The sequence below is a fragment of the Notamacropus eugenii genome, chromosome 1, assembly GCF_028372415.1.
Source record: "Notamacropus eugenii isolate mMacEug1 chromosome 1, mMacEug1.pri_v2, whole genome shotgun sequence".
Classification (NCBI taxonomy): Eukaryota; Metazoa; Chordata; class Mammalia; order Diprotodontia; family Macropodidae; genus Notamacropus; species Notamacropus eugenii.
The window spans coordinates 465,225,813-465,239,471 of NC_092872.1; the positions used below are offsets into that span (position 1 = coordinate 465,225,813).

Consider the following 13,659-nt stretch of genomic DNA (forward strand, 5'->3'; position numbering starts at 1 on the left):
ACACTTTATTACAACTTTCCATTTCCATCTTGGTGGAAAAGATTTTTTTTAAAACCATATTTAGTTTGACAAAAACTATGTGAATATTGGGTGGGGGATTTATCATGAGATAAAGCTTTACAGGGAATTTCTCTATTAAAAAATAACTCATGTTCCCATGGCGTGTTGAAAGGGAATAGAAAAGCAAAGTGTGTAGTATTTATCGTTTTATCTATCCTCCTATAAGTTTTGCTTTGGGGTGATGGCCAGGTGGAGAAAGGGAGAGTTGAAGAAAAGAAATGGAATGGGGAGAGGAATTAGAATTTGTTTTAAAACAAACAAAAAAACCCCTGAAAAACCCTTTCTTCCTAAAACCAGAATTCTAGTTAGTAAAGTTTGTACTTGTAAAACTATAGCCTAAAAACTGAGTTGTTACAATTTAGAGGTATTATACAGGTCAAGTGGATAAAAAAACAAGCACAACTTTGCTTTCTTAGAATAGAGCATAATGGAATGGAAAACAAAACTTTCAGAATGGATATTCTAAAGGAAGCATCTATTTGTTGTATTTACTCTTCCCCATAAATTTCCAATAAAGAGACAAAATGTTCCATGCTAAAATTCCAAATTGTTGATGACAGTGTGAAAATTTTCAAAAATGTTTACAAAAGGCACTTTTTTCATTTGCATCATTCCACTGTAACTCTTATTTTTCCTTTCAAGTTAATTGGGATTTAGGAGCTACCATCTAACTTCTCCTTTCCTTCTCAGAAGCTGATGAACCCTTGGAAAAGTCATGAAACCGTGTTGCCTGGGTTCACTATTTATTTTTGTTCTCTAATCTCAGCTGGGCCCTCTTCTAAACTTCTCTCTTCAGGCTTCCTAAACTGTCTCCTTTCTTCCCCTCCTCTTCTCCCCTTTTACTAAGAAAAGAGACTGTCTATCTCAAAAACCCTTTAATCATTGCGTTTTGCAGTGATTCTTCGCCTTTGCCCCAGTGTCTGATGGAAGAGTTGACCTTTTTCCCTGAGACCAACCACCCTCCACAGATAGACTTTTGATCTCATTTTCTGAAAACTTGAACCCCCTCTTTTTCAATTTCCCTCTTTTTCAATTTCCCTCTTTTTCAGTTTCAGTTTTTCCTTATCCACTGGCCCCCTTTCCTGTGCACTACAAATATGTCTTAGGTCTCCCTTATTCTTTAAAAAAACTTTCAAATGACTATGCCATTTCCTCAAGCTATCATCTTATGTCTTTTCTTCTCATATGTGTTTGTATGTAGAGACTTAACCAGAATCAAAAAAGAAAATACATAGAACCACTTACTGATGCAAGTGAGTCTATAATAGCCCTCCCAAGTGAATTATGTAAAAAGTAGATATACAATTGATTTTATTAGTATTACTTTAGACTTATAATTTGTTCATAGTACATATATGTATGTATATATGTGTATGTATGCACACATATCTTTTTATGGTCTGCATAGAATTTTTATACTTTTTTGTAATATTAAGATGCATTATGTAAGATGGCCAAATTTCAAAAATTCTTTAACTTAACATAAGTTTGCTCTGTGTGTGTGTGTGTGTGTGTATGTGTGTGTGTGTGTGAGAGAGAGAGAGAATGCCATATTCCTCCCAACTTATAGAAAGAGTTGTCTAAGCTTCTTGCTTCCATTTCTTCACTTCCTACTCTTTTCTCAGTTCCTTGTAGTTCCTTTTTACTCCATCATTTGACTGAGACTACTCTTTCCAAGGTCACTGCTTCTCTCTTAACTATTAAATGTAGTGGATTTTACTTAATCTTCCTTTCCAGTCAACTCAGTCCCCACATCCAGTTATTTGACGTATTTTATACTCCTTCCACAATATTTTTTGCAAGCATCCATCCCTATTCTCTCCACTCACATAGACTCTATCCTAGTTCAGAATTTCTTCACTTCTTTCCTCGAACATTGCAAAAGCTACACAATTTGTCTTCCTGCCTCTGATCTCTCTTCTCCAGTCCATGCTCTACACAGATGCCAGACTGGTATTCCCAAAATAGAGATCTGAACATGCCACTTCTCCTCCCCCAACACACTTAATGACTGTCTTTGCCTCTATGGAATAAGAGTGGAAAAATCGATGGGAGTCAGGTTGCAGGTGGCTTTAAATACCAGACTAGAGATGATCACAAGATGTTGCCTTTCACATGATTTCTATCCCAATCAGATTGGTCTTCCAGCTGTTCCTTCTACTCTGGGTCTCATCACCTGCCTCCATGCCTTTTTGCAAGTGGTCCCCCATATCTGGATGGATACTTTTTTCATCCATGTTGTAGAATATCTAGCTTCCTTCAAAACAAAGCTCAGGTTGAAAAAGGCCATTCCATACCCCCTCCTCTCCTTTAGTTGTTAACACTTTTACTGCCCAGAAATGGCTTTCTATTTCTTTGAATATATGGTGTTATTTCTTGTTACCTTATTTTATCTTATAGATAGAACATAAGGTCCTTGGGACAGCTAGGTGGCACAGTGGATAGAGTGACAGGCTTGGTGTCAGGAAGTCTTGAGTTAAAAATCCAGCCTCAGATATTTACTAGCTGTGTGACCCTGGGCAAGTCACTTAACCCTGTTTGCCTCGGTGTCCTCATCTATAAGATGAGTTAGAAGAAAATGGCAAACCATGCGAGTGTCTTTGCCAAGAAAAATCCAAATGGGGTTGCGAAGGGTTAGATATAACTAAAAGGATTGAACAACAACAAAGGTCACGTGTTTGTATCTATGTCTAGAGTGCCTTGCACATAACAGGCACTTAATTGCTTGTTGAATTCAGTGACATTGAATTATTCCTTTTTACCTACAATTTGATGTTTTCAAATGGATGCCTTTCTGCATTTGGGTGATGACATATATACGTAGTAACTTGTTATATGGAAATTTTTAGGTTTGTTCCTGTATAATCAATCTTAGAGCAGTAGAAAAATATAGAAATCTTATGGCAGAACATAAAAATATATATGTGTTATTATACACAACATACTCTTAGTAAATTAAGTCTAAAATAATATAACTAGGGCCTAAAAGCTCTAGTCACACCTGTTATATATGGAATTCATTTTAGGAGAAGGCACTAAGTGGATCCATGTATTATTCTTTGTTGGTGGTGTGGTTGTTGTTGTTGTGTTTGTCCTTCATTCTCAAAGAGAACCATGATATCAAGATGATGACATAACTGGCAGTTGACTTTGAGGGAGGGCTGTGCATGGTCACCAACCTCACTGTCTTCTGAGCCATCTGGGTCCAGTGGCCTGATATTCATCAGGACGACTGGAGATGGCCCAGGAGGCAGTGTGAGACCTTGGCCCTTTCAGCCTTAGGTCTTATCACAATCTTACTTTGAGTGAGATAAACCCATACAATGAATAGATTTCTTTAAGTTACTCAAGAAAGGGATGGTCCCTTTAATTAAAAAAAAAAAATCATACTGGGAGGGGAAGACCCTCAGGGTTCCTGGGTAAAGAGAAATAATTGGTTGAGATGTGTATATACACACAGAAGCCCATGCATGCATATGTGTGTGTGTATGTGCAAATACATTTTTATTGTTCAGTCATTCACTCACATCCAACTCTTCATGGCACTCTAGGACCTTCTGTCCTTCACTGTCTCTGGAAGTCTGACCAAGTTCATGTTTGTTGTTTCTTTGACACTCTCTATCCCTCTCATCCTCTGCTGTCCTCTTTTCCTTTGGTCTTCAATCTTTCCCAACATCAGAGTCTTTTCCAGTGGGTCATATCTTCTCATTATGTGGCCAAAATATTTAAGCTCCAGCTTTATTATTTGACCTTCCATTGAATAGTCTGAATTAATTATTTTAAGTATTGACTGATTTGATATCCTTGCTGTCCAAGGGACTTGCAAAAGTCTTTTCCAGCACCACAATTCTACGTGTTATTTAAATATAAAAGCATTTATGTATAAAACAACTTAATCCATTACTGACATAATTTTCCAGTGATGTACTGAAACTGCTATTTAAATGGAATTGCCTTTCACTGTTACCACTCAGTTCCTTTGAAGGTAGTGTTCTTCAAGTTACTGAATTATGGTTTGGCATTTTATGTACTTGTGGAAGGCAGGGCATTTTAGTCATTTATACCTTTAATTGAAGGACAGATGTTATATGCCTTCAAGTTTATCTTGAGAAAATCTTTGTAGCTCCTGTAAGAGGATCTTTGTATCACCTTATTGTACATCTAGTAGCATGCTTTGTACTACAGAGATAGCCATAGAAATTTGTTTTGGAAATTACTATCTTCCATTCACAAAGTATATACAGTTGTCAAATGGCTGCCCTTATATGCTATCTTACTGATACTACATTTCTGGAGTACTGCTGCATTTCTAAGTTTATCTCTACTCTTTGGTGTATTGGTTTGTGTGGGCAAGTTAATGTGAAACTCATGCATCTCCAGAGTGTGCATTTATTCCCTCCCTTCGGGTAGAGAAAGTATGACTATTGAGAGCCATTTCTATAGTTTTTTTTTTTTAATAATTGATCATGGGACAACTTCCTGAATGTACTCTATGTGAACTTTAACTTTTTCTTGCCAGCCATAGTACAATTATCCTTAAGAGAATTGCCTTCCCCCTTACTGCTTATCAGTTGTATCAATATGTGGCTTAGTGGTTTCTGATTTTTTTCATACAAATATTTTTGGTTGATATATCTCCCCTGCTCCATTAGCCTTTCTTTCTTTTTTTACCATTAACTTTGATTTTATCTGAAGTATGTTCATTTTCTGTTTTAGAATTCTCTTTTGTCCATTGGCTATATTATTCAGGTATCAGTTTATTCCATGTCCAACTGCTTCTGCCAAATTTAGCTATTAAAAAGAAAGTGTGTGTTTTTGTGTGCAATCTGAAAAAACTAATAAGAAGACTATTTTGGTTACTTTTATGTAACATAGAGCAAAACTACTTAAGTATTTAAAAAGTCTGAAATTTTAATGAGGAAATGCTCAGATATTTGCTTATCACTTTGGATCCTTAGAATCAGATTTAGAGCATAGAAAATTAAGGTCCCTTCAATAATTGAATACTTTCAGATGTTTCCAATTAAATTCCCTAAATTATCCAAAATAAGCTTACTGTAAAAATTCTTTGGTTACTGGGAGCTTCCATTAGAACATAATTTCTGTTTGTCAAATAATCTTTATGCTAATTCATTGTATGTTCTCGGTAGATATTTATTTGATTGAGGTAGAAAGTTACCTTGTGTTAGCAAAACTTAAGTTTCCATAGAGAAAACTCAATCTTTGGACAGAAAAAAAAAGTATTAATCATGACAGTTGGCAGGGGCCTTTGTTGCCATTTGGTTCAACTCAGACCTGCCACATTATTTCCATCTACGTATTGCATTTCCAAAAAAATCCACCCTTTATTTGAATACCTTTAGTGGCAGGGAATTCCCGTTTCATGTTTAGACAGCTCTGTTAGAAACTAATTCCATATACTGAACTAAAATTTGTTTTTCTTAAAACTTCTACTTGGTTCACTTCTGGAGATCCTAGGGATAAATTTATCCTCTCTTCTATAAGATAGTCTTTCAAAATTTGAAGACAATTATGATCACACTAAACACAACTAAAATGTGTTTTGCTCTACGTTATTAATATAGTCTAAGGTCATGTTAACGTTTTGGCCACCAGGTCATAGCGATGAGTCCTGGTGAGTGTATCGGTATAAGTGTTATTACGCATTTTAAAAAAAACTACCCAGAGTCTACCTGGTGTTTTCTAGAAACACTACTGTTCGTTTAACTGCCTTTAAGATAGACTTTCATTTATCCACTGATGAGAAACCTAATGATTTAATGGCTAGTATAAGTGGGTAAGTTAATGACTGGGACAAGCTGAGGGTAAGTTCCATAGTATTTTCCTGTGCCGTCCTATATCTCCAATCCATCTTATTTTTTCTTGCCTTTTTAAATTGCATGCTCTTTTAGTCTTCTTGTATGCTCTTCTTCTTTCTGCCTCCTATCCATGTCCCCCTATAAATTAGGGAGAGACCAGACTGTTAATAAAACATTTAGTGAGGATAATACGTATCATAAGACAACATGTCTTAGTGATCTCATCCTTTTTCCTAAAAAAAGAGATTTGTCCAATCTCTTTATTATTTTCTACCTTTCCCTAACAGTCATGCAGTATTGGAATCATTTTTGGCAATCTCTCCTTTTTACTTCACATGTCTATCACCAAATTTTATCATTTTTTTCTTACTGCTATTTTATGATCATTCTCAGTTACTGAGACTCAGAGTCTTAGGGTTATCCTTATCTCTTCTTCATTCTCCTGTCATATTATATGCTAAACAGTGTATGCTTTTTTTCTAATCTCTCTTGGAGTTCACACTCTTCTTCCTCTAGTCTGTCCATTCACTTATTCCTTCAAAGAATTTATTGATCATCTCTTGGTGATCATCTCATCTTAAGGCATTATCCTGTCAATAAAGAATATACAGAGATGAATATGATAAGTCATTATTTCTTGCCCTCTAGGAATTTAAAGTATAGTACATGCTACCATATGTATATGTGTGTGTGTGTGTGTGTGTGTGTGAGACAGTTAGTAAATATTTCTTTTGATGATTAATACCTTGCCTTAAGACTTCTTTGTAATTATTTAAAGAAAAAAAATTTTCATTTTGACAGATTTGATTTTAGTTTCTTAAGTCCTGTCCTCTGCATAGTTTGGGTATTAAAGTTAAGATAAAAATCTTTTATAAACTTTTGTTGTCAGCAAAATTATAAGGTTGAATATGTACATTCACTTAAAATGACGATTTCTTGGTAAGGCAACTCCGTTAATTTTTCTTTTTTTTTTTTTTTCTCAGTCTTCACGAAGAAATCAGTGATTTTTATGAGTACATGTCTCCTAGACCTGAGGAAGAGAAAATGCGAATGGAAGTGGTGAATAGGATAGAAAATGTTATTAAGGAGCTTTGGCCCAGTGCTGATGTGAGTAATAGTCTAGAATTTTGTAGTACTTGTAAACAAAATTTCTGTTCTCTTTGTTTTTAAAGGTCTCTGTCCATCACTTTTAGAATAGATATTTTATAACTTATATGGAAATTCATAACTTACATGGAAATTCACATATAGAAATGTGTGTTCATTTAGCTTTGTTTGCTTGTTAACATTTAATCAGTCTAGCAGTTTCCTACTGACTTTAGAATTTGAATTTTAAAATTATTTTCATTGAATTGAGAAACTTGTTTGTAATTTATTTTTATCTTCAAGCTGTTAAACAGTAACTTCCAAGAAGAAAACTATATTTAAGAAGTCATTAATGTAATAGAAAAAAAAGCATTTTATACTCAAATACATTTTCTTATTACAGTGCCTTATTAAATTATTTCTATAATTCTAAATATGTATAGATAGTGAACAAATGATAATTGATAATGGGAATTCATCTGAATTAAAGTGTTCCTTAAAACTCTCCATCTCATGCTCTTTGAGGATAGTTCTAATTCTTCCTCTAGGAAGATTTTAGTTTTTTCCTCCAAAAATGCAAAACTAACTATTCTCTTTCCCCCTAGATTTTGACCATTTTTACTTCTTGACAGTATTTTTGGTTTGTAAAAATGTTAACTCTTCTCTTTCATTATATACCTTTCATGGCTATATTCCTTAGTTAAGTGCATTTGAAGAAGTAATTTACTGAGTGACCTCAGAGATTACACATCAATGGTTTTTTCTCCTTTCACCTTTCATCTTACTGCCTTTCACCTTCTTGTAATACCAACCTCACATCTTTAACCCTCAAATTACAACCTACCACCTACAAAAAACAAAAAAGCAAAAGCTATGGAAACTTTTTCTCAGGCTATAATAGAAGTAATAAAACTTAATGTGTAAAAATAAGAAAGCATTGCTTTACTTGAATTTGCATTCTTGTATTAATTTTAAAAAGAATTTATTTTCCTTTTTCTCCTGTTTTTTGAAGAAAAATAGAATATTTTATTATATTACTCTTTTTACTTTATTGTATTACCTTGCTGACCAATTTGAAAATTCCACCAACTCTACTGTTTTCCAACATTCTGTCAAGTCCTAATCTCAGTATTTAGAATTAAGTTTTGTTTACTTTTCACAATGATTACTATGATACATTGCACAACCCTCCAGTGTCTTTTAAATTAAAAAAGACCAGTAGGACACTAGGTTCTTAGGAATTGAAGGAAACTTATAGCTGCAGTTGGCATTGTATAGTAGAAATAGCTGTAGATTCACAAGTCAAAGAATATTTGGATTCAGATCCTACCTCTCTAACATATACTACCTCTGTGACCTCAGAAAAGTCACTGGAAAGTGAGAAAGTTGCACCAGAAGGCCTCCAAGATTTATACTACCTCTTAATCCCACAGTGGTGTCAGTGGACAGAGGGCAAGGCTTGGAGTCAGGAAATCCTGAATTCAGATGTGACCTCAGACACTTATTAGCTGTGTGAACCTGGGTAAATTACTTCATCTCTGTTTGCATCAGTTTTCTCAAATGAAAATGAGAATAATAATAATAGCACCTGTCTTCCAGGGTTGTTGTGAGAATCAAATAAGAATATTTATCAAAAGTGCTTGGCAAAGAATAGGTGTTATATGAATGCTTACTCCTTTTCTCTTCCCCCACCTAATTCAATCTGCTCATTTTGTGTATAAGGAAACTGAGACCCAAAGAGGCAAATTAAATTTTTCTGAGGTAACGGAATTAATGTCAAAGCCAGGGCTAGAATCTAAGACTCTTGGTTTCTGGCTCTGGGAGCTTTTTACCACCATAAATTGTTTTTGATGTCATAGTCTAATTCTTTTAAAAATTAGAATCTGTGTATGATAAATTTCTGTTAGCTAGGGCATTCAATTAACTAAAACATCTTAATCCCCAACCATGCCAATAATGGAAAGATAATGGGGAGATAACAAAATCAGAGTTGTTTTATATCTTTATATAATAAAGGCATTCTTATAAGGTAACAGTTTGAAGTTGTAAGAATTGTTTAGCCAGATGGTTAGTGTTCATTTCTCTCTATAGTTGTGGGATGTTGCTTAATTTGGACACCTTTTAATAATTCAGTGGATGATATTTCATTCAGTAAATAAGAAAATGCATTTTTAGCAGATAGCAACTTGTATTCTAATTGTTAGTATTCTCTTCTGAACTTGGGGCAACTCTTGATGAAGCTGAAAGCTCCCGATGAGGTCTTGGTTGCACAAGTTTTAATTCTAATAGTAGCTGCAAGTTGTGTGGCTGAGAATTGGGTCAGCATATTCAGATTGTTGACTGGGCTATTTCAGCCAGTTGGGCAGGAATATAATAATAATTTAATTATAATGCAGAATTTTTTTTAAAATCACATCTCCACTTAAACATATGTTTAGTCTTTTTTACTTCTCCATCTTATTTAAATTCATTAAAAAAATCTTTTATCATTCTTTTTTTTATGACCTGTTTCCTACCCCCATTCACCATTGTTGGTCCCTTTGTAACAAAGGGAAACAGTTTAAGCAAAAAGAACTCAAAAAAGTGCCCATGTCTAACAACAAATTTAATTACCAGAGTAGTAACTACTTGATTTTTAGAAGGGAAAAAGTAACATTTTGAAAAGACTAGAAACATTCTAACGAATTCTCTTGTTAAGCTTTTCTATTCATATCATATGAAGGAAACGTTTACATGCTAAGTCCAGTTTCCTTGGATTATAATGGGAACATTGAAAAAGTTAAATGTTATTAACAGGACTTATAAAATATTTTGGGGGCTCTGTTGTTTTATTTTATGTAGGGGCATAATAAGAGTTGACATTTATATAGTGCTTTAAGATATGCAGAGAACTTTATATACATAATTTCATCCTTTCAACAACACTGTGAGATAAATAATATAGGTACTGTTATACCTATTTTATAAATGAGGAGGAAAATAAGAACCCATTAGGTTTGTGATATGCCCAAGATTTAAAGGTAGTAAGTATCAGAGGTAGGATTTGAACACGTATCTTCTGATTCTAGAATTAGTTCTCTTTTTGATGTATCCTGCTGTTTACCCAATTAAGATCCAAAACCAAATTTCTTCTGACAACTTATGTGCTACAAGCTATATCTAGCTATAGTATTTAAAGCAGCTTGTACACCACTAAAAAGTACCAGTTGAATAGTAAAAATCATTATTTTACATCAATTTTAGTAGACTAAAATGATACTTTATAATTAATCATTTGTTTCTGTTTTTCAGGTCCAGATATTTGGAAGTTTTAAAACTGGATTATATTTACCTACCAGGTTTGTAAATGTTCTGAGTTTCATAATATAAAATATTTTACAAGTGATTGTTCTTTTGTTCTTTTCTCTGTACAAATTCATATCTCAAAAAGTAAATAAATGTTTTTGATGATGACTCCCTATATATATGTGTATGTGTATATATGTATATATACATTTATATATGTATACATACACATACACATATATACATACATATTCATATATACACACATATATATCTTACCCTAATCTTTTAAAAATTTCTTTTTTATTATGATATGCCAATAGTCAACAAATACAAATATTTTAACATACAAAGAACAAAAGAATTCTTCATGAATACATGAAAACGTTTGTTACCTGTTTTTTAAAAGTATACTGAATTTAATAAGGCACCAACCAGATTGCCCCATTTTTGTACCCTCCTGAACCTTTTCTGTTATGTGTGCTTTTAAAATATTTAGTATTTCTTTTTATGGCATCTATATCACTAATGGTCATTAACTTCCTCTCTTCTCTTAAATAGAAACCATCCTTTATTGCAACAAATAAGTATAGTAAATTAAAACATGGCAACTCATTGGCCATGTCTGAAAATTTATGTTTCATTTTACTCCTCTGGTAAGAGGTGAGAGGCATACTTTATCATCAGTGTTCTGAAGTTATGATTGGTTACATTAATCAGAATTTCTGAAGCCTTTAAAAGTTGTTTTCCTTCAGTATTCTTGAGGTAATCATGTAAGTTGTCTTGACGCCACTTCTTTCACTCTGTATCGTTCATACGAATCTTCTGTAATTTCCCTGAATCTTTCACATTTACTTTTAGTGTCACCAAAATTATCTATCATATGCATCTACCATAGCTTGTCCAACCATTTCCTAATTAATATGTACTCACTTTGTTTTTGGTTCTTTGTTATATCATAAAATATTTCTTTTGAATATTTGAATCCTTTCCTTCTGTCTTTGACTTCTTTGTAACCTCACTTTCTCCTGAACTATAATTCCAAGTGCTACAATCAAAGAATTTCAAAATTGCTTATTAGACATCTAAAACTGGATATCCTGTAGACATTTAAACTCAACAAGACTAAAACTGTATTCCTTATCTTTCTTCCTAAATCCTTCTCTCCCCAAACTTCCCAATTATTATGGAGAATACTACCATCCCCTCAGTTCCACCCGTTTCAAAACCTAGATGTCATCCTTGCTTATTCATATTTTGTCACCTCCCACCAGGGCTTGTAACATCTCTTGAATGTTCTCCATTCTCTAAAACTGCTACGACTCTGGTGAGGCCCTCATCTCCTCATTCCTGGATTATTGCAATAGCCTGCTGGTAGTCTGCCTGCCACATGTCTCTCTTCACTCTAGTCTATCCTTTGCTCAGCTGTCAAAGTCATTTTCTTAAAGTTCAAGTCCAACTATGTGACACATCTTTACTTCCACCACACCCCATAATAAACTCCCATGGCTCCTTTTCACCTCTAGGACCAAATATAAAATTCTCTATTTGATTTTCAAAACCCTTCATAACCTACCCTGCTTCCTACATTTCCAGTCTTCTTATACTTTATACCCCGCTTCCTCACATATCTTTTGACCTAGTGACAATGGCCTCTTTACTGCTCCTTGCTTAAGATATTCCATCTTCCAACTCCATGCATTTTCTCTGGCTGTCCTTCATGCACGGAACGCTATCCCTCCTCATCTTCTGGCTTTTCTGTCTTTCTCAATCCCTCTTAATTCTTGTGCCTTCTCTATGTTGATGTTGTTTCCTAATATGTACGTAGCTTGTTTGCAGACAGTTATTTGTGTGTTATCTCTTTTGTTAGGCTGTGAGCTCCTTGAGAACAGACATTATCTTTTGCCTTTCTTTGTATCTCTAGCACAATGTCTGACACATACTAGGTGCTTACTAAATGTTTATTGATTGACTGACCTCAGCAGCTAACTAATCAAATTTGCACCTGAAAAAGTGGTCACCCAGTGCGTAAAGACCCTCCATGAAGTACAAACTACTACCTTCTGAGCCAATCCATTTCACTTTCAGAATGCAATTCTTAGGAAGTTTTTCCTGATATCAAGCCTAAATTTGGTGTTCTATAACTTCTACCCCTTGCTACTTATTCTATCCTGTGGGGCCAAGTTGAATGAATATAATTCCTCTTGAACGTGAGAGCTCTTCAGATACTTAAAGGCAGGTGTTATATATCCCCTGAATCTTCTCTAGGTTGAATATTCCCATTTCATTCAATGATTGTCTGTGTCATGGACTCAAGGACCTTCATCAACCTGGTTGCCCTGCTCTAGATCCTGGAAAGAAGACCTCAAAGCATAAACTAAGATCACAATAGATTTTATGATTGCCATATCCCATTCCAGACTAATACTGAACTTGCATTCCATCAAAACTTCCAGATAATTTTTAAGGCAAACTTTTGTTTAAACATTCTTTCCTAGTATTGTTCTTGTGAAGTTGATTTTTTTGATAAGCATGCCATATGTGTCCTTATTCAAGTCATTGGTAAAAGTGCTCAATGACACAAAGCCAAGAACAGAACCTTGGAGCAATGGATACTTATTTCTATCGACATTAAACCAATTAACAACAACACTTGGATTCACAAGTGGTGAGTGGCTAATTTTGCTGTTATCTAGCCTAGTGGTGTCAAACTCAAGTAAAAAGATTTCTAAATTGTGCTTAAGGATCCCTGTGGGCCACATAGTGACCTCGAAAACCACATATTCACATTATGAATGTTCTATTATGTTTTTGCTTATTTTAAAAATATTTTCCAGTTACATTTTAATCTGGTTCTGGCCCACTCTGGTGGGTTGTGTATATTTGACATCTCTGATCTAACCCACATTTCCAATTTTTTCAACAGTAATAGTATGAGATTTACTTTATCAAATTCTGTTCTTGATGAAATCCTTCTGGTTCTTTGTGATCACCTCTTCCTTTTCTAGATGTTTAGTAACCCATTTCCTTAATAATTCTTTGTAGAATTTTGCTAGCATTCAGTTAAACTAGCTCACCATATACTTTATACTGTTTTTCCCCCATTTACAAATATTGAGATACTCTCTCCAGTCCCTTAGTATCTCCCCTATTCTCTGCTGTCTTTCAGATATCACTGATAGTGGCTCAGCAGTCACATTTACCAGTTTTTCTAGTACCAAGAGTGAAATTCATTTTGGCCAGGTGATTTGAATTCATTAAGGGCAGCTAGGTGCTATTTTATTATCTATTTGTATTAGATATTGACTTCCTATTAGATGCTTTAGTTCTCTCCTTTCTTCTTGGCAGACAAAACAGAAAACTCTGCTTTCTCTCTGTTGTAAGCCACTGTCCTGTTCACCCTGAACAG

General features: G+C 34.3%; 1 protein-coding gene across 5 annotated transcripts in view; it reads left to right on the plus strand.

Moving 5' to 3' along the window:
• Positions 1-13,659, plus strand: part of TENT4B (terminal nucleotidyltransferase 4B) — a 60,675-nt gene that overhangs the window by 17,474 nt on the left and 29,542 nt on the right. For all 5 annotated transcript variants that reach the window (XM_072632170.1, XM_072632171.1, XM_072632172.1 and 2 more), the window contains 2 exons: positions 6,863-6,986; positions 10,257-10,303. In XM_072632170.1, coding sequence (XP_072488271.1) covers positions 6,863-6,986; positions 10,257-10,303 — 171 coding nt within the window. The remainder of the gene's footprint in view (positions 1-6,862; positions 6,987-10,256; positions 10,304-13,659) is intronic.